At 37.6% G+C, this 21,912-nt stretch overlaps 2 protein-coding genes and 1 pseudogene across 2 annotated transcripts in view; 1 reads left to right on the top strand and 2 right to left on the bottom strand.

Moving 5' to 3' along the window:
- Positions 1-21,912, top strand: part of LOC109410364 (BAI1-associated protein 3) — a 400,368-nt gene that overhangs the window by 233,828 nt on the left and 144,628 nt on the right. The window contains exon 7 of the mRNA XM_062854498.1: positions 4,295-4,463. Coding sequence (XP_062710482.1) covers positions 4,295-4,463 — 169 coding nt within the window. The remainder of the gene's footprint in view (positions 1-4,294; positions 4,464-21,912) is intronic.
- LOC109410365 (37 kDa salivary gland allergen Aed a 2) lies at positions 5,812-15,967 on the bottom strand. Its single transcript, XM_020075819.3, has 5 exons — positions 15,772-15,967; positions 15,423-15,674; positions 15,126-15,359; positions 9,099-9,284; positions 5,812-9,039 (listed from the first exon to the last, which is right to left on the bottom strand). Exons 1-5 carry the CDS (start codon positions 15,853-15,855, stop codon positions 8,749-8,751), a joined length of 1,047 nt encoding a protein of 348 aa, XP_019931378.2. The 5' UTR covers positions 15,856-15,967; the 3' UTR covers positions 5,812-8,748.
- LOC134287513 (probable tRNA N6-adenosine threonylcarbamoyltransferase) lies at positions 17,655-19,590 on the bottom strand (annotated as a pseudogene).

Raw genomic sequence — 21,912 nt, 5'->3', positions numbered from 1 at the left:
CTGTAACATCTAAATTTGTCGAAATAGTGTTGGCAAAGAACAAATAAATAGTGAATTTAGTAATTGAATAAATTCAGGTAAGCCTAAATACCAAACCATTCAGTGAGCAATTAAGTGATTTAATCCGCGTTACACAGGACAATCGTGCCCAAGCAACGTGGGCACTTAGTCCGGGGTGGACTTAGTCCGGAGTAGAAGCTGATCGAAAGTTTGGCCCTGATTCGAATTGAGTCGTGAGTGGATCATTCGTCGCTTCCAAAGGCAGTGAGGACATCTGCCGGTCCCTCGACTGAAGCGCAGTGCTGTCGGCGGCTCTGAAACCTAACGTTAGCCATTCGTCGGACTCGAGTGTGTCGTGCAACATCACACACAAGCCATAGTGTCATCGCCCGTCAATAAGTCGCTCGGCGTAGGCCCACGCAACATAATCCAACGGCCATTCACTCCACACACACCGGGGACGCATCTACCCCGACGCCGGCGCGCGAGGCACGTGCGCATAGAGTGGACGAGTTAGAGCCCGACACCGATACTCGTTGGTGACGATCAACGAGGTGTTGTATTTTGCGGTTGGTGATATCGAGGTCGACTACAGCCTGTTTTGCGGACTTCCGACGCTGGAACAAGGAAGAAAAAGGTCAGATCTGATCAATTAGCTCACTTTTTGTTGAAACTATTAGAGCCTAAAAGTTAATCAAGCGTGACGTCACCCTAGGGAATAGGTTTGCTTGAATTTAATAAATTATCGCCTGGATTCAAGATTTCTAAAATAAATCCACACTAAATTTTGCTCGATAAATTTAGTTGAAATTGTTTCGCGTTCGACCTTTGAATTAATCGAACAAATTACTTCTAGTTTAGATTAGTATTCCACTATTTTAGTCGCGTCACGCAATAAAGATTAATTTTCCAAATAAATTGTTTTAAGTTTAATTTAGCTCGACAATTCCACTTTTGACGGATCATTGAAGGTTTTCTTAGTTTTTTTCGTAGTTTATTATTGAAATGAGTCTGGATAGGTTTGTTTGATTGCCTACGACGTTTGGGTTCAAAAGTGAACATTCGATTCTAGTGACCTGAGTTACCTGCCCTGAGAAGGCAGTCTCTTCCCGGGCAAATTTGACTGAGTAACGGTCCTTCTTTTCGAGGTGGCGCATAAGCCGTTTGCTTTGAAACAGAACGGAGCGTTACACAGAAGCTTGGAAAGCTTCCTTCCAGAAGCTTGGAAAGCTTCCTTCCAGAAGCTTGGAAAGCTTCCATCCAGAAGCTTGGAAAGCTTCCTTCCAGAAGCTTGGAAAGCTTCCTTCCAGAAGCTTGGAAAGCTTCCTTCCAGAAGCTTGGAAAGCTTCCTTCCAGAAGCTTGGAAAGCTTCCTTCCAGAAGCTTGGAAAGCTTCCTTCCAGAAGCTTGGAAAGCTTCCTTCCAGAAGCTTGGAAAGCTTCCTTCCAGAAGCTTGGAAAGCTTCCTTCCAGAAGCTTGGAAAGCTTCCTTCCAGAAGCTTGGAAAGCTTCCTTCCAGAAGCTTGGAAAGCTTCCTTCCAGAAGCTTGGAAAGCTTCCTTCCAGAAGCTTGGAAAGCTTCCTTCCAGAAGCTTGGAAAGCTTCCTTCCAGAAGCTTGGAAAGCTTCCTTCCAGAAGCTTGGAAAGCTTCCTTCCAGAAGTTTGGAAAGCTTCCTTCCAGAAGCTTTGAAAGCTTCCTTCCAGAAGCTTGGAAAGCTTCCTTCCAGAAGCTTGGAAAGCTTCCTTCCAGAAGCTTAGAAAGCTTCCTTCCAAAAGCTTGAAAACTTCCTTCCAGAAACGGAAAGATTCCATCCAGAAGCTTGGAAAGATACCTTCCAGAAACTTGGAAAGCTTCCTTTCAGAAGCTTGGAAAACTTCCTTTCAGAGGCTTGGAAAGCTTCCTTTCAGAAGCTTGGAAAAAAAACGATTTTTGAAAAAAATAAAAACATTTTTCATCAGGAAAAAAATCAGGAAATAGAGGAAGGATCAATCTAACGGTGTATGAAAATCGTTTTTGAAAATATGGCTCCATTATTAAAATTCAAATAAAAAAAGAAGAAATGGATCTAGTTTAGAAGTTTAAAAAGCTGCTGTCCAGAAGTTTACACATCTTCCTTCCAAAATTTTGGAAAGCATCCTTTCAAAAACTAAGAAAGATTCCTTCTAGAAGCGTGGTTAGCTTTCAAGAAACTTTGAAGGTTCCCATTCTGAAGCTTGAAAAGCTTCTCTCCAAAAGCTTGAAAAGCCTATCCCAAGAGTCTCAAAAATCTTCAACTAGTTTATTTATTGAAGCTTGGAAAATTCCAAACTTAGAAAACTATTCCAAAAGCTTGGACAGCTTTCTTCCAAACACCTTGAAAGCTGTCATACTGAAGTTTGGAAAAGTTTGTGGGAAGATTTGTTTTTCAGAAGCTCAGAGATCTTACTCTCACAAGGTTAGACAGTTTTCTTCAAGTAGATTGAAAACTTTTATTTTTCAGAAATTGGAAAGCTTTCTTCGAGAAACGTGGACAACTTACTCTGAGACGCTCCAGAAGCCTTTGCCGAAAAGTATGGACAGCTTCCTTCCAGTAGCTTAAAGAGCTTTTCCTCAGCCATTTGAAAATGCTTCAATAAGTTTGAAGATTCTTTCGAAAGGCTTTGAAGATTAAATTAAAATCTTTGTTTAGCAATTTCTTTTGAATATGCCTCCAAACTGTATACTTATCTAGTTCGAAAACGAATATTCAACGTTATGCAAATGTTGTCTCCAACCTAAATCTAATTCCGGACCGATCCCAATCTAAAATTTATCGTGCATATTTAAATTGACTCGTTTCATAGTCACCAGCCAGCACGCAATGTCACATTATTCGAAGAACAGCAACATCATCCAAATTCGGCTGAAAATCCTTTTGAGACAGCACAATCACAGCAGCACCTTTTTGGGGGCTCCAAGAACATCAAATTTAGATACGATTTATATTCACCTCTTCACAGTTCTTCAGCTGACCACGTTGCTCCTTTCGTTCGGCAGATAATTTTTATGAGACAAAAGGTAGCTATGATAATTGAAAGGTTAGAGCGTACCATCACTTGCTATCCCAATGGAACATTTTGTAATGAAGTGTAGTCGAGACGATCTAAAAGCCATCATAAAACAAAGCGAAATATTTGAAATTTTGTGATTGTCTTCAAACATAATAAAAAAATCCTAAAGTTTCTTCAATATTTTGTTGGGCGTTTTTTTTTTTTGGAATTGCATACCAGAAAAAGAAATGCATGAAAAAAAAAATTTCATACGTGTTTTACAGAAAAAAATATGGGTAATTATATTTGGTAGCTCTAGCAGTTCATCAGAAGTTATTAGATCCAAAGCAGATTTGATGACTAGGAATATTCTAGAAAAAAAAAACATATTTAATGATTTTTTAAAATATGTAAGTATAAAAATTTGAAAATTCTAAAACTTATTCAAAGTAAAGAAAATATGTGTTGGACAATCTCAGATACGTATGTCATGTATCGTAGGTTGAGAGAATGTAAAGTATAGAACTTCTCCAAAAAGGTAAATAAATGTGCTCTTATTTCTTACGTGCAGCATTTATATATTTTTTTTATTTTTTTTTTATTTTTATTTTTTTTGCTTTACAATTTTATGATTGTATTCAAGTAGTTACCATATTTTTCAAAGCGTTGCCAACCGTGAGAAGAGCAACGTGGCTCGCACCAAGCACCTAGCTATACACCTACACGAGACATAATTCGCTGCCAGTCAGTCGGCCTCGTTGTCGGGCTCAGCTGAGCCGGTATGAAGCATGTTGAGCGACCCGAAACGAAAAAAATAACGAACGCACAATTCGACCTTCTGTTTTCAGTTCTAAAGCCTACATACTTTCACCAAGCTCAGCATTTTCTTCATCCCTTTATTTGCATGAATGCATGACGACAATTTTCCGTTTTCTTTCGTGCATGATATTATTGGTGTTTCCTGGACTTACTCGATTCCTTTTGCACTTTTTTTTTCTTTGAATAAGATTTTCCACCCCACAAACGGCGACAACAGGACCGGTAATGAGGGTCATATTCAATGGTATTCGAGAGACTGAAAATTTCTTGGAAACATTTCGCTGAATGGCTTTCAGTCATAAAATCATTTCGATCATTCATGCCAGTGGAAAAACCATCACCCTTCCACAGTAGACATTCAAAACTAACCTACAACAACTAACGGATGTCACAAACAGAACAATTGATTCTAAATATCGCTATTTTTTCTCCCGTTTTTTGCTCTCCCATATCCCACTCTATTATACAGTTTGCACACTACAAGGAGGAGATGTACCTGCAAGCCCAGCGGGTGTTCAACGTATCCGCCGATCGGCACTACCGGTTGCTGCACGCGGCCACCGAGGAAAAGCCCAAGATTATCGTGCTCACAGTCATCGTCCAGGAAGCGGACGGGCTAGAGGCGAAGGACGCTAACGGTGAGTACAGTACAAGTGCTACAAATAGTTAATTCAAACTGAAAAAAATATTAGATCAACGACATTCCTTTTGTTTTTTCATTGTCCCAAATCTCTGTCTTTTAAAGATGCTTTGTGGAAAAGGCTTTTTGAAAGAAGATTTCCACTCCTTTCAGGAGAGCTTTGCAAGCTTTCTTGAAGAAAGCTTTCCAATCTTATTGTAGGGTGTTTTCCTAGCATCTGAAAGAAGCTTTTCGAAGGAAAATTGATAAGTTGCTCGAAAAAATCTTTCTAAGCTTCTGAAAAGAAGCTTCCACAGCGACTTGACAAAGTTTAAAAAGCTTCTATACGGTAGCTTAAAAAGCTTCTAGAGAAAAGCTTCCCTAGCACCTGGAAGAAAAGCTTTTTGATCTTATTTAAGGAAACTTTCCAAGCCTCCTCAAGATAGCTTATCAAGCTTGCAAGGTAACAAGCTTCTGGAAGAAACACTTTCCATGCTTTCCAATATTCCCGAAGAAAACTTTCGAAAGTTCTACAGAAAAAAGTATCAACCTTCAATAGCTTCTCTAAGAGAACTTTCCAAGATTGTTTTTCAAGTTTCTGGAAGAAATCTTTTTAAGCAGAAGTGAGGAAGCTATTCAAGCTTCTCTAAGAAAGCTTTTGACGAATTCGAAGGGAAGCTTTCCAAACTTCTATAAGAATATTTACCCAGCTTCTGTAAATACCTTTTCCGGCCTCTTAACGAAGCCTTTCCATGCTAGAGAAATTGAGCTTTTCATGCTTCTAAATGGATGTTTTAAAACTTCTGACAGAAAGCTTTCCAAGCTTCTGGATTACAACTTTCAAAGCTTGTGGAAGGAAGCTTTCTATTCTGCAGTATTTTGTAAGGTTCTCGGAAAAAAATTACTAAGCTTCTGGAAGGAAACAATCCAGGTTTCTGGAAGCTAGCTTTTCAAACTTCTAGAAGGAAGCTTCCTAAGCTTCCAAACAGATGCTTTTCAAGCTTCTGGAAAGAAGCTTTCCAAGTTTTTGGAAAGAAGCTTTCCAAGCTTCTGGAAAGAAGCTATCAGAGGCTCTGGAAAGAAGCTTTCAGAGGCTCTGGAAAGAAGCTTTCAGAGCTTCTGGAAAGAAGCTATCCAATCCAAGCATCGGGAAAAGCCTTCCAAGCTTCTGGAACGAAACCTGCCAAGCTTCTGGAAAAAACTTTCCAAGCTTTTGGAAAAAAAGCATTCCAAGCTTTTGCAAAGAAACTTTCCAAATTTAGGAAGCATTTGGAAAGAAGCTTTCCAAGCTTCTGAAAGCAAGCTTTCAAAGCTTCTGGAAGGAAGCATTCAAAACATCTGAAAAAGAGCTCAGATCTAAAGAACATTCTGTAGGTAGATATTCGACGCAAAAATATGCAATTAATGATTGTGATAAACTTCGTTACGTATCATTAAGAAGTTTTTTTTTTAATCTAAATATTATGTGCAAATGTCCATGCAATCAGCTTTATTTAACTCTTGACAATTAGAATTTCAAATAATTAGGCATTGGACACCTTGTTACTAAAAATACTTTAGATAAGTTTCCCAAGACATATTTCAAAGCAAACCCATGGATCATGTTCTCGGTAGTACTTTAGGAACAAAAATAATGTTTTTATTTTGGAAATCTTTTCCAAAAATTTAGTAAATTTACTTACGAAGTACTTCTGGAAAAATCGAGGGATTTGTGCAAAGATTTTCTTGTGAGAATAAAAAAAACGGTACTAAAATCAATGTACCAGCACTGGTCTACATATTTCAAAAAGTGTTATACCAATTTCATCAGGGATTCCTATAAGTATAGCTCCATGAATACCGGCACAAACACTTGGAAGAAATCATAACAAATGACTTGTCTGTATCACGATTTCTTCTGGCTCGTCTTCAGTAGATTCGTCCAGCATTTTTTAGTCGTTACTTTTAGGACTTTCTAAGGTATTTATAATATGATACCAACCTTGAATTCAATAATCAATACATGTTGGAATTCCGCAAGAACTTCTTCCGATTCCTTGAGAAATCTTCCCAAGTGATCAGTTTTGAAAATTCTTTGGGAAACAAGCTTCGGTAAGAAAGCTTTTAAAGCATTCGAAGGGAAGCTTTCCAAACTTCTGTAAGAATGCTTACCCAGTTTCTGTAAATACTTTTTCAGGTCTCTTGACGAAGGCTTTTCATGCTAGAGAAATTGAGCTTTTCATGCATCTAAATGGATGTTTTAAAACTTTTGACAGAAAGCTTCCCAAGCTTCTTGATTACATCTTTCAAAGCTTGTGGAAGGAAGCTTTCCATTCTGCAGGACTTTGTAAGGTTCTCCGGAAAATTTTACTAAGCTTCTGGAAGGAAACAATCCAGGCTTCAGGAAGCTAGCTTTTCAAACTTCTGGAAGGAAGCTTCCCAAGCTTCCAAACAGAAGCTTTCCAAGCTTCTGGAAAAAAGCTTTCCAAGTTTTTGGAAAGAAGCTTTCCAAGCTTCTGGAAAGAAGCTTTCAGAGGTTCTGGAAAGAAGCTTTCAGAGCTTCAGGAAAGAAGCTATCCAATCCAAGCATCGGAAAAAGCCTTCCAAGCTTCTGGAACGAAACCTTCCAAGCTTCTAGAAAAAACTTTCCAAGCTTTTGAAAAAAAAAAGCATTCCATGCTTTTGCAAAGAAACTTTCCAAACTTAGGAAGCATTTGGAAAGAAGCTTTCCAAGCTTCTGCAAACAAGCTTTCAATGCTTCTGGAAGGAAGCATTCAAAACATCTGCTCCAGTTTCCAATCTTGCCAAAGGAAACCTTTCAAACTTATACATAAAGCTGTCTAATGGAGCTCTGTTTTATGAATCTGCATTCATCACGTTATATCTCTTTATTATTTGAGCAATGTTTCCCCTTCCCTTACCAAATCACTGAGTAAACAACCATATTTATTTCTGAACCAAATGGACGATTATACTGCATACGTTATGAGAATAATAGTTTCCACTTTGCTAGCACGTATAGCTTGCGGCCAAAGCGCCTCCGGGATACAAACAAGCCTCAACCAAAGCCACAAAGAACAAAGTCAAACACCAACTAACTACTGCTTGCTGCAAAATCGTAAATAGGCCCAACCTCTGCCAACCTAGACCTAGGCCAGCCAGCAGCCTAGCCTAGTATATATAGTGTCTCACCATTTGCAGTAGCGCAGTTGTTAAAGATGAAAGCAAATAAAAATCGCTCGGAGCTCGGAGTTTTCCCAGGAACTGAACATTCCACTCATGCTGAAATTCTTCTCCGGCTGACGATGATTTCACCAGTGCAGTGTGTGCCCGGCCCGGTGCCAACCGCCTCCTAGCGGAGGCTAACACAATTAAAAGTGGAATATAAAGGGACTGAAAGCACAAAGGGAAGTGCGAGCACTTTGGGAAATTTGTTGGTCGATTTGAAATTCGTGTTTTGTAGGAACATCCCATGACGAAACTAGTTTTTTTTTTCTAGGGTGCTGTAATGGACGAGACCAGCCTTAAGCCCTCAAGCCCTTTAGAGGCTAACGTGTAACTCATTCTCTCAGTCAGAAGGCAGCAGAAAGGCTCCCATGTGGTTAAGTTTCCCTAAAAGCCTGCCAGGAAGTTTTTGCTACACAAGAAACATTTCACTTCATTCAACCGGGCGTTCTCTTCTTCCACCATGTGTTTAGTCCTATACGTGTGAATGCAGGTTTGTGCAAGGCAATTAAATAATTAGAACTATGCCATGTCACAAGAATGGTGAATCCAGGCGGAAGCTGGCGGCGGCGTGTCTTCGCCGGCAACAAGTAAACGACACCCATTATGCTTATAGCTATCTAAGCGTATTCACCGTTGGGAAGGCATGAGCATTGGGAAATGATGTGCCTTTGGGAATAGAGCATGCATATTGTGAAGTTCTATCGTTTCACGAACAATATCAATTAATTTCATTACAAAACTTAGGGAGCGTTTGAACAGACACCATCTGACAAACTGTTCGGATAATTTGGCGGGCCATATCAGTTAAATTTTGTGAGCACATGAGAAAACTTTGTATTAGTTTCTCATATTATCTTCTGAGGTTGTGAATGCCATTTGGTGTGTCACATTGTATCTTATAAAACAGCAACAACAAGAAACGCGCTATTGCGGATTTTCCTAAAATAGAATTTTGGTAGAATAGTACTGTAAACTATTTTCGAGTGTTGAAATGATACCTACCAATGTATGTAAATGTATGAAACAATAACTAAAATATATACCTTTTAGAGGAAAATCGTCCTACTATATAATATTCAATTAAGGAATCGAACAATCTATTCAACGGTACAATGTACATGATTTACGGATTCAATCTTGTGCTGAACTTGGATTCGATCGTAAACTGGAATAGATTTTCTCAGCGCGTAGTAGTGATCGCTGGAACGAATCTCGCGATAGTCCAAGGCTTCTTTAAATTGTTCCAAAAAGTCACTTGTCAGCAAACATCGGTAGTATGACAATGCCCTCGCACCGGAATTTACTTCGCAGGATCGTAAAACTTGTGTTATGTTGCTGTCCAGGTGGTGTATTCCAACTTGATGGAAGTCACGACATATCTCGTCTACCTAAAAGATGTAAAAGAAATTGTAACACGAAATTTTATTGGAAATATGACCAAATTTACATCAAGCTCTCCTCCTCGCTTGAAGTAATGCAATCCTTTGAAAATGCATTCCATGTGTCTGCTAAAGTCTCCATCCTCCGGTATACTGTAGTTACGTGCTGCACACCAAACATCACGCTTATCGTGGTAGAACTCATTTTCGCAATGCTCGAATACTGACTGGTTCGGTTGCCTAATTGATGATCCCTGGAAAGTGAATTATGTTATATTTAAAACTTCTAGCAGTACACAAAAATGATACAGAGGATAAAGAAAATTATCAGGACAGGCAAATTTTTCAGTTTTCAAAAAATGGTCCACTGGCTGCTAGTCTTGAGCGATTCCACGAACAAGTGGGGTATTTTTCCAGTTTTTATTTTTTTGTATTTTTTGATTTGCATGAAACCTTGCATACAAGTTTTAGGGGAAGAAAAACGCCGTTTTGCATACTTGGCTCGCCAATTTGAATCTAGCCTTACTTGCGAGAAGGGCCTATGAAAAATGCACATGATATCTTCAAAAAATTGTATCTCGAAAACGGCTTGTCCGATCGGTTTGATGTCTTCGGCGAAGTTTTAGACAATTGTTGGTGCTATATGGAGAAATATGCACGGTAAAAAAAAATAATGGTTTTTGTGTTTTGAACTTAAATATAGATAGGTTACAATGAAAAAAACTTAAAATTAAGAAAAGTCAAAAAAGTTTGTCACTAATTTTATGAAAGTACATCAAATTTGCAACCAAAAAGTACTTCGGTAACATTTTTCTAAGATGCACCGTTTAGAAGATATTACTGATTTAATATTGATTTTTTTTTTGATAACTTAATAAGTTTTGGCCCTTTTTGAATGTACTCCGTGTTGCTCCAGTTTCAAAAGTATTTTTTTTTTCGGAAAGATTGGATAATTTTGAGTTAAAATGACACTGACAGCTTAAAGGTTTGAGTGAAATTCTCTGAATTAAAAGTATTTTGAAAAACAAGTTACAAGTTTTGAAGCTTTGAAAACAAGTTAGCTTTTTTGAAAATCGTATTTTTTTATTTTTTTTTTCATTGCTACTTATTTTTCTCCAGAACAACCCACTGTGCATTCGATAGCATTTTCAGTCAGCTATAACATAAGGATAATTAAAAAATTATTGACATGTAACTTTTAAGAGAAAATCTATATTTAAGTTCAAAACACAAAAACCAAACTTTTTTACCGTGCATATTTTTTCCACATACCACCAACAGTTGCTTAAAACTTCGCCGAAGACACCAAACCGATCGGACGAATCGTTTTCGAGATACAATTTTTTAAAGATATCATTTGCATTTTTCATAGGCGCTTCTCATAAGTAACGCTAGACTCAAAATGGCGTACCAAGTATGCAAAACGGCTTTTTTCTCTCCCAAAAACTTGTATGCAAGGTTTCATTCAAATAAAAAAAAACTGAAAATTACTCGTTGCTGAAATTATATGGAATCGCTCTCTTCGAAAAGTGCCACGAATACTCTCAAATTTTCACTGAAAATTGGTTAATTTCTTGTCTATCAATGGTCCAAATTTGGGAAAGATCGAGATATTCTGGATGAGGTTAGAAATATTCTAGGAAAAGGCCTAATTATTCGATAGCCAACTTTGGACAGCTTTATCTCCGGATTCAATGAACCGAATGCAATCAAATTTGGAGTGTTCATGACTCATATAATGAACTTCGAAAACTTTTCGCTTGATTTAAAAATTTTAACACAGAATAAAATAAATAGCGATAACGTTTTAAAGGAAGTAAAAAAATATCCGGCAAAACATTGGAAAAAATTATGGGATGCATGTTAAAAATAGACCAATATACTAAAAAATCATGTAATAAATGAAATCGCTATAATTTTTGTTGATGGACTGGGTTTTTTTTTATTATGGGGTGTGCAACAATAAGCGAATTTTTCGACGTGCAACAATTGGCGATAAGTAAAATTTTTGCTGCCTTGATCCATCCCCTGTACTGGTTTCCAAAATAAAACGAAAGTCGTATGCTTTTATTAACAACCGACGTTTTCATGCATAACGACGTGCTGATTTCGGGACCCTGCTTCAAAACATGTTTAGTATCACAGGTTTTCAGTTTTTCTTGATATTTGAGCTTAACTATTTCTAAAAAAAAGAATTTAATATAATTCAAATATTTTGCGTTGTGGTCAACTATTTTTTTATCTTATTCCATGAGTGGATAGCTGAACGCAATATGACCATTGCGACACATTTTTTGCGTAATACAGAAGGAAGTTGAGACATTTTAAACAGTAAATCAGTAAACAGTAAAAATAGTATAAAATTCTGTTGGAATATCAAATGATAGCAAGTTGCTTTAAAAATGTCAGCTTAATCGAAGCATTGGATACGAAGAATGGGATTCTATTCTCAGTTCCTTAATATTCTGATCATTTTAAAGAAACCAGCATGTTGTTGCAATATTAAAAATTTTCGAGATTTTTTTCGACAGCCCAATGTTTGCGCTATTTAAACGATCCATGAGAAATTGTCAAATAAGCCATTGATAACTTTCCAATATGCCATAGAAGCATACAAGAAAACCATAAAGCAGTCATTTGGATCCATGAAACATTGTCGAATGCTCCTTTCTTTTCGTAAAATTTAACAACAAAAAAATTCATAAAATCGAAAAATGATTCAATTCATAAAATATGAGAAATGATCCAAATAATATGGGAGAACAATCCATAAAATATAGAAAATAATCCATAAAATTTTAGAAACAATCCATTAAAAATAAGGAAATGATCAATAAACCAACAGTGAAAATTTTACTAAAATGTCGATGGTTGATTTTTATGGATTATTTCCCAAATTTTATGGATCATTTCTTATATTTTATGGATCGTTTTCGTAATTTCTATGGTTCATCTTTCTTTTTTTTTTTTGGGATCATTCTATGGATTGTTTCAGCCATTTCAAGGGGCGGTTCATGAAAATCTGGAGTTTTTTATTGCTAAATTTCAATCAAACTTTCCCAGTTCGTGATCCACTTTTGATTGTAGTAGTTTGGCGATCCACCAACATTTTTTTTTTTTTTTGAAAATCTTGGAAATTAAAAACAAACTCCAAAGATATTCGAAGGACATACTTGGATGGAATCCTTGCGAGAAATTCTGGGGAATATTTTCGAAAGAATTTCCGGGAAAACCTTTGGAAGAATTTCCGGAGTAAATATCAAAAGAAATCCTGAATTGAATATGAAAAGAGTAGCTAGAAAGAATTGAAATTGAAAGAATTCCTGAAATTAGAAATACTGGAGAAATTGTTGAAGAATTCATGTCGAGAGCATTAGAAGAATGACTGGAAGTTCCCTTGCGAAAAGACTTGAAAAAAATCTGGAAAGAATCATTAGAAAAAATATTAAAAAAAACCTTGCAAGAAATATTTGAAGGAATCATTATTCTCTGATCAATTATTGAAGGATTTTTTAATATTCTTGGAAGCACGGCTGCCTGATCTGGAAGTTTGTCTTCCATAGATTTCGGTTTCTGTAACGGTTTTTTTTTAGTTTGGAAACAGTAGGTTGTGGAGCGGATCTGGTGTGATGGTTAAAGCACGTGACTATCACGCCGAGGACCTGGGATCGAATCCCATTCTCGACAAACTCGCAAAATGTGAGTTCTTCCTTCGGAAGGGAAGTAAAACGTGGGTCCCGAGATGAACTAGCCAAGAGCTAAAAATCTCGTTAATACAGATAAAAAAAAAAAAAAAACCGTAGGTTATTGCCTTAAGGTCCCCTATCCACCGTGGTATAGCTTCCGGTGGACTCACCATTTTGCAGCCCGTAGATTTCCGTAGATTTTTTGTCCCACCACTCTTTGGCTGGTCGAGGGAGGGGGGATAAAAATAATAAAGCATTTTTTCTGAAAAATACTAAAAACTCATCGGATTTGTTAAAGAATTTTTCTCATTTTGATAAATATTTTTTACTTGCCCCCTCAAAATGCTAAAGCCAGCCAAAATTTGTTGAAGGGGGGGGAGACAAAAAGTCAAAATTAAATTTGTATCAGCCTAAACTTAATATAACACAGCTCATGCCACAAAAACAATTAAAAAATGCCAACTTTTACAGTTTATCGATTTTGACTTAAAAATTGACATTTATTTCTCGTTTCGCCAAATTCCTTGAATTTTCGTTTATATCACGGTAAAAAATTTTTTTTGACCGTGACAAAACCGAAAAACCACTGCACTATGAGGGATTCGTGATATGATACCAACCTCGATTATTTATCAATTCAATAATCAATTTATGTGTAAATTGCGCCAGGAATTCTTTTTCCAATTCCTTGAGAAATCTTTCCAAGGCATTAGTTTTGAAAATCCCTTGACAAAATTTCTCTAGAAAGATTATTTAAGAGTTTCTTCTAGAACTGCTTTTTTCAAGATTTGTTGGAATTTGATTAGGCTTGCTTCCAAAAGTTTATCTCTAAATGTATGTTGATGTTGATTAATAAGGCTGACACAAATTTCGATTTTCTCTAATGTCACCCCCACTAGGAAAATTTTTGATTGAATTCGACATTTTGAGGGGGACGCAAGTAAAATATTAAGGAAATTTAAATATTTTCAAGTGAAATTGAAGTTGTCAAGAAAATTTCTTAACCAATCCGATGAGTTTGACGATTTTGCCTAATTGTTTGGGTAATTTTTCACCAAATGCGTTTATTACTTATCATCCCCCCTTGATGAGTCGACGAGCAAAGTGACAAAAGAAGAAAATGAGATTTGTTTCGGCCTAATTCAGAGAAAAACAAATACCTAATACTATCATCAATAAGTCTTTCTTACCGAAATCTTAATTGAAATGTTTTCAATAAAAATAACATTTTTTCAATTAAAACCAGAACATTCCCTCAGATTTTTTTTTTCAGAACCAATACTGATTATCAAAAATCAAATTTTCTCATTTTTTCAAGAATTATTTCCAGGAATTTCAATTCAGAAACTCAACAACGATTTTTTCATTATTCCTCAAATAATTTATCTAAGAGTTCCTTTTCCAGACCTGCCTGTAGGAATTTCTCGAAAGATTCATCCAGGGATTTTTTCTAGAAGCTCTCTGGAGTTGCTCTAGAACTAGCTAGAAATACACTAAAACAAAAACAGAAAAAATAAGGAATCTCCTTAAATTACTTTTAAATGCGGGGTCGTACGTTAGAGCAGAAGAATCCTAGAGGACCTCCCGATGGTACTCCTAAGTTATTTTTTAAGGGTACTCCCATCTTAGACGAATCCTCGGTGGTACACCTTGACAATTTCACTAGGGATTTTCTGTTGAAACTGGCAGTGATACTCTTGAAAGAGCTTACGGTAGATTCTCTGGAGGAATTCCCAACGTAGCTTTTCTGGTGTCGGAATTAAACATGATTTTGTTTTTCGAAATCACAAGTTTACCCGGTGGCCACCCCGGTCAAAAGCCCGGATTCATCATTTGTTTAGTTTTAAACCACATCATCACGAAAACATGTGATTTCTCAGGTGCTCACACTCCGGAGATCGCATTTTTTTTTTGTTTGACATGAATAGTGGTCAGAAAAACGATGAAAGGCGAATCATGTAGCGCCTGAGTTTAGAGAGAAAACTCCAAGTTCGTCAGAAAAACATTTTCTATGTTTCTGAATCAGTTTTCAGGAAAACATCTTTATATGTTGCTTTATAAACAAAATATTCCCAATGATTGATATAGTAATTATTTTGAAGAGAAATCGGGCAATTTATTCTGTATATTTCTGAAAGATATTCATTACTTGATTTGGGGTAATGGCTTCCAGTCTCTTTCAATTAAAAACGGATTCTTATGTTTTCATTGAAAAGGATGAAAACATAAGTATCCGTTTTAAATTGAAAGAGACTGGAAGCCATTACCCTGAATCAACTATCACAGTCGTATCTCTAAGAAAGATATTCATTACTGACAAGCAGATCAAAGGTCGGGAATTTTAGGAGAAGTTACAAAAAGATACTCAATTAACTTAGACGGAGATAAAACTGTGTTTTGAGAACTTACCAAATGTTTATAGATCGCTAAAGCACTGACTGGATCTAGTAAAAAGAGTTGTAGAAACAGATCAATCCTTGGATCAATCCCATCCACAATACTCTCTTTGAACGCATGGAATATTGCGTCGCTATCTCGCAACTCTGAATACTGTCCAAGGCCATCCGCCAGATTGCCCACGTCCTGTTCCGTACAATTCAGGAATTCCTTGTACTGCCTGTACTGAGCCCATAACTGTTCAGTCTGAAAATACCCATTACGCTCGATAATTGACTTCTTCCACCGTTGCGTTGCCAGCGAACCTACTCGAAAGTATCCTCCGCCCACATCCAGCAGCCCCAACCGGGACAAAAGCTCCCTAACGAAGCAACTCGTTTGTGGATCGGCTGCAGCGAACGACTCCCCGAACTGCCACCGGGACCAATTGCGAATCCGTTCCGCTCGAACAATCGCCTCATCGGCGGAGAAGCCATTCCCACGCGTCACGCACAGTTCGATGCTTCTGGTGAACGCGAACGACGTCTCGTCCGGATCCAGAGCTGCTTCCTTGGAAACGGACTGAAAAGGTGAAAAACACATTAGTGTAGAAGTGAGACTATTTGCGTGCAAACAACGGAATTTGCGTTCACGGAACTTGATATAATTCTGCACTTACCGGAAACGCAGCAGTAGAACCCACCATGCATACCATACACAGCAGAAGACTTATTCCGGACAATGAACGCAGCATCTGCATCATCTCTGTGGGTACAGTGACATAAACTACCGCACTGACCCGAGCTTGACTGAACGGAATGCGACGACAGTTGATGTAGGTCGAACGCAAACGGTTGCAATTATTTATTGCATTGATTGATTACGACGAAGACGGGCGGTAGGGGTAGGCTGGGCAATATAGACACCCGGGGCAGAATGGACACTAGGGTGGCCCACACTTATATGAAAAACAAAAATTTCGAAAAATACCAAGTCTTACCTCCTAAATCAGTTGTTTTGGACTCCCAGAAGCTACGTTCAAAATATGAGCAAAATCGGTTGAGCCTAAGGGGGCGCTCAAAACGCTTGAAAATTGTATGGGAAAACTTGGCCAAATGTATGCAGAAATTTTAAGTTTTCGAATTTTGCCGTTAGGTGGCGCTGTAAGCGTTCAATAATCAAACCATTTGGTATTATTGTAGGTAACTATATGCCAGAGAACTTTGTCGAAGACCGCGAAGTTATCCGACGGCTTTGAAAAAAGTTATACCCTAGGCAAAGTGAGGCAAAGTATTGAGATTTCATTATTGATATTATTCCTTTACATGTATTGGAAAAATAACAATAAAGTTTATCCTCACTTTTCCTATAACTATAACTTTTTTCACAGACGTTGGATCACTTTGCGGTCTTCGACAAAGTTGTTTGGCATATAGTCACCTACAATAATACCAAAGGGTTTGATCATTGAACGCTTGCAGCGCCACCTAGCGGCAAAATTCGAAAACTTAAAATTTCTGCATACATTTGGCCAAGTTTTCCCATACAAACTTCAAGCGTTTTGAGCGCCCTCTTAGGCTCAACCGATTTTGCTCAAGTTTTGATCGTAGCTTCTGGGAGTCCAAAATAACTGATTGAAGAGGTAAGACTTGGCATTTTCCGTAATTTTTGTTTTTCATATTAGTGTGGGCCACCTTAATGGACACCCTCAATATTTTGAAATATGCGAACTTTTTTGAACTATTAATGAATGGAGAATATAGTTCATTTGTCTAAAACGCAGTTTCAGGAAAGAAACATTCGAAATTAAAATTATACTTGATTTTACACGAAAAAGTTGCGTCCTCCGTTTTTTGTGCATGGAAATTATAATTTTCACACCATCTAAAATAAGATTTAGTGATTAATTTAACGCAGGTCGATTAAAACCTGATATTTCTAGAACACATGCAAGTAGTTTTGCTGTATCTACATGCTTAACATGTTTATATTTTCTTCTTTATTATATCAAAAATCAAGTTTGGCAATATATTCTGCTGCCGGGGCAACATGGACACTCACCTTTTTGAAAGAAGCGGCAAGAGAAAAATATAACCTAAATCACAAATCAACCAAATTCTTCGATTTCAGTATATTTTCGGTTAAATGTTCACTATAGTAAACATAGGGTGAAACAAATTGGTCAAAAAACGACAGCAGTGGAAAATAGTTGTTCTAGGCACAGCTGTACATGCCGACAAAAACAAAGCTTCATCCAAAACAGTCTGAATTTAAATTAGCTGAACAAAAATGAACTACTTCGGCGTATTATTCATCCATAATAGTTGTTTTGTATTGAAATGACTTTATAGGTGTAAATAATGTACGGAATTCGTAAAAGTCTCATGGTGTCCATATTGCCCCATGGGGGTGTCCATTCTGCCCCGTATGCTTGAAGACGGTCATGAAAAACTAACATTTTTCATAACATTTTTTGAAGTGGATAAATATTTTTTTTTCGTGAGCATTCTTATGCAATAGATGCTAAATAGACTTTAAAAGGATAAGTACATGTATCAAAAAACTAAACTTTTTTGACATCTTGCCAGGTAAAGTTGGCAAAAACCTTAGGGTGTCCATATTGCCCCGCCTACCCCTAGCTGAATCACAAACATTGATGCTGATAATGCAGGACGGACGAAGAGATGATGCAGCATGTAAGCCTACGTAAGCGGTTATTGTTAGATCGATGTTACATGGAGCTGATGTCTACAAATGATGTGCCCGCTCATCAGCAGTATTGTGATGACCGTAAGTGGACTAACTAATCGTTGCTAAAGGGTTGACGAACACCATTTGAGGAAAATAGGGGCTTGTGACTCTGTTCGAATGGAAGAGTGAATCTTTCAATACTTCACCTTCTTCTTCTGAGCTTATATTCTTAAATGGAACAATGCCTTCGTCTCAGTGTTTCCGTTTAATTCAATTTCAGCATCTCTGAGTTTGTTGATTTCAGGCGGGACATGAACTTCATAAGAGAAATCAAAGCGTCCGTCAACATTTCCGCGTAATACCGGAAATTGTGAAGGATTTTACTGAAAAGTAGCATAAATATTTCACGTATAACAGCAGGACTGAAGAACATTGCCTGAGAAATTTCTAGAACACTAATCAGTGCCGTAAGTGTTAAGGGGAGAACTAAACCTTGCACCATCCATGTAGGTAAACTTTAAGAATTGCTTTAACGAGAAATAAAAATGAATCGTGTGCCCAGAAAATGAATAGAAATGCCAAACGTGAGGGTGTAAAATATAATGATCATGTTGATACGATCATACAAAATGCACATCGAAGCAATTCTTTTGGAAGGTTTGTAAGAATTCAAATTATTATAGCGTTGACGGCTCTATTGTCGCCATGCCGTTGAGTCAATCAGTGGTGAAGTATTTATTTGTATTTCAACAACCATTTGCAGCCTTCCTCAATGTCAGTTGTTTGGTTGGGTTGCTAGGTACGATGATGGAGCCAGTCCGTAGGTAACGGTACGAAGTTGGTAGGTACGAATAGGTTCGGATGTGTCGAATCTTCACAAGATTTGTTGAAGAGATCTGTCCTCAGGGTGGACCGTCACCTGACGGTACATTTTTTCAATATCTCCGACCCAGGCTACAGCATACGGCATACTGGACCCAAAGGACCCAAACGGATAGGAATACGGATTTCCCCCCAACGCTGGTCACTAGACGTAACACAAAATTGGTGCCGTGACCAGGATCCGGCGTTTGGACCCCCAGAAGCTCTTGGAAGGACCCCACGTATGCTAAAACCGCTAAACTACTCGATCGCCATTGCACATCCCATCCCATTGTTCTTGGTCGCCGACCAAAGAATCGGACATCTTGTGACCCTACTGGCAGTTTCGGACCACCAATCGGCGCTCATCAACTGGGCTTTTCAGGTGACTAGTACTTCATCGGTTCTGTACCGTTGCGTAATGGTCGCATCCTTCCAAGCCCTTCTAGTCCCACTACGGAACATCTCCCATCCGGCATGGGCAATCATTACCCCGTTGTCGATGCAGAACCTCTCGTCCGTGGCAAACAGCGTTTCCTGTAGGGAGAAGCACAAATCCTCGTCGGACCACTTCTCGTCCTCCTGACGTCGTTTTTGCTGTTTCCCCTTTGGCCGAGCCTTCTGCTCGATGAAGGATAATATTCCGGAAAAACTAACGTCCATGCCCTTCACCGAGTAGGGAAGCGCTAGGTATTTGGTACCCTTCTTGGCCATCTGCTCAATGTTGTAACCGGGACTGGGGTCGTTGGACAGCTTGATGATCCGAGCAAAACGATCCAAACAGTTCCCGATGGCGACATCGATCGTTTTCCCCGAAAATCCGGTACCGCTTACAGGCGTAGGAAATGATCTGAGTGTTCCCGCCACTCACGTACAGAACCGTTGGATTACTAGTCACCTGAAAAGGCCAGTTGATGAGCGCCGATTGGTGATCCGAAACTGCCAGTCAGTATATCTATAATTTATTAGCTAGTCTTCCCTATGGCGGCTTTGGAACGAATGACAGTCGATTCTATTGAAAGCGGTAATTTGCGGGCTCATGTCTTGGCTGGTATTGGTGTGGGGAATGGATAACATAGTTCGTCTAAATTTTACATATACTGATCTGTGCAAAAGGGATCTAAATTGGTTTGTGTCTAAACTACAATAAAACAGTGCACTTAACAGTATTGAAAGAGGATATTCTGCATAAAGGGATTGAAAATCCGATACAAGAATTCCTGCGATATTTAACTCTGCGAGTTTATTGTCAAATTCTGTGAAATTCCTTTGGAATTTCCTACGTTAATTCATTCGGTTTTTTTTTTTACAAAACCTAGGAAACCGTGGAAGTTCCTTTGGTAGTTCCATGGCAGGCAAAGAAAGCCCTTCAATTAATAACTGTGGAAGTGCTCGAGTTGAAACGAGGCAGGCCAAGTCCCAGTGGGGACGTAGAGCCATAAAGAAGAAGAAAAAACAGTTTAGTAGGTCGGCTCCAGAGACAGTCAAAAAGACTTCATTCGCAATGTTTTCATAGGCGCCATTCGACTTCGGCCACAAATAAATCCCCCCTTAACCAAAAAAAAAACGTTAAAAACATTACTTATAAAACTATAAAACTCTTCCGAAGACATCAAATGGTTATAATCAATAGTTTTGCCGCAAAACCCAACTTCCCACTTTTTTAAATTTGTCCCACTGTGCGTCGCGAAGAAGTCAGATATTTTTTGCAACCAATATGTTTTGATATGTATAACAGATATTGTTATAATTTTGTTAGTATTTCACAAATTGAATCTAACAAAATTTGATATAATCTTGATATGGTTATATCTCAACTTGGAAAACTTAATTAGTACGACTTTTGTTAGATTTTTTGTTATTGTAACTACTAACGGTGCATGTTTTTTAACAACAGTTGTTACAAAAATCATTGTAACAAAATAACACAACATTGGGAAAAAAAAAGTGTATTTTAGGCAGTGTTGTTCTCTTCATCATGGTATTTTAAAGCTGTTGAACTCAGTGTTGGGCTCAAATCCTTCTCAGCCAAGCTGAATTATATCACCAATTATCAGGAAATTTGGCCAACAAAAACCCCTCATAACGAAGAGAACAAATCTGCCGATAATAGGTACCCATCGTCACCCTAGAATAATTTTGTTTTTTCCCATCTTGTCTGGTTTTTTATGGAAATAACTTTGGGGAGTCATTTGGTATTTCTCTTGGGATTCTCTTTACCATTTTTTGGCAACTTCTTTAAAAAATCCTTCCGTTATTCGTGTACGGTGCCTTCAGCTATTTCTATGCAAACGTTTTTGAAAATTATTTGGATCAGTTTTTCGATTAATTCTTTAGAAACTTATTTGATGATTACCTTGGTTTCTGGGAATTCCCTCGAGATGTGCTTCGGCCATTCCCCTTGCAAATTCTTGATTGTTTTTATTCGTGAGAGAACATTTAATAGAATTTTCGAAGTAATAACAGACGAGATTCCGAAAGGGACTACCTAAAGACAATGCCGAAGAAATTTAAGAACAAACTGGTTAAGAAATTTTCGAAGAATCTGTCAAATTAATTTCTAATGGAAATTTCTAAAGGAATTATCGAAAAAAATACCTGACCAATTGCCAAAAAAATTCCAAAAAAATACCGACAAACTTCCAAAATTGCTGAAATAGTGGAGAACATCCCGCAAAATAGTTATCTGATAAATTTTAAAAGCAACTGCCTGAAGAATTTCCAAAAAAATAGCCCGATAGCAGTATTTTTAAAATTTAGACCACTGACAGACAACTAGTAGAGCAACTTACAGTCAAAATGTAAAGTACTCAACGAACAATTGCAGCGAATTGTCCATTTATTAAATGAAAACATTGCCTGTCCCGATAATGTTGTCTATCTCCTGAATATGTCAAATGTATCCAGAATATATCTGCTGGGGAAGTTTCTGGAAGGGAACTAAAATTCAAAACAATTACCAGAATAATTTTGAAAAACAAATTGCTTAAAAACTAAAAAAATAAACAATAAAATAAACAAACAATAATTTAATAAAAATTGCTAGATCAATTCCAAATGAAATTACTGATAGCATTTCCAAAAGAATTACTGAAAAAAAATCAGCTAAAGGTAATTCCAAAGAAATAACCAGAAAAATTCGCAGGGAAATGCCGAAAGAATCGACGAAAAGAAGTTTCCAGGTGAGTGTCGAAAAAATTCCCAAATTGTCAAAGGATCTCCGAAAAAAAATTCAGAAGGAATTCCCAAAGAAGTTGCTGTACAAATT

This window comes from Aedes albopictus, chromosome 2 (assembly GCF_035046485.1).
Source record: "Aedes albopictus strain Foshan chromosome 2, AalbF5, whole genome shotgun sequence".
NCBI classification, from domain to species: Eukaryota; Metazoa; Arthropoda; class Insecta; order Diptera; family Culicidae; genus Aedes; species Aedes albopictus.
The sequence above is the reverse complement of the archived record's forward strand: the minus strand, read 5'-3'. Positions and strand labels throughout refer to the sequence as shown.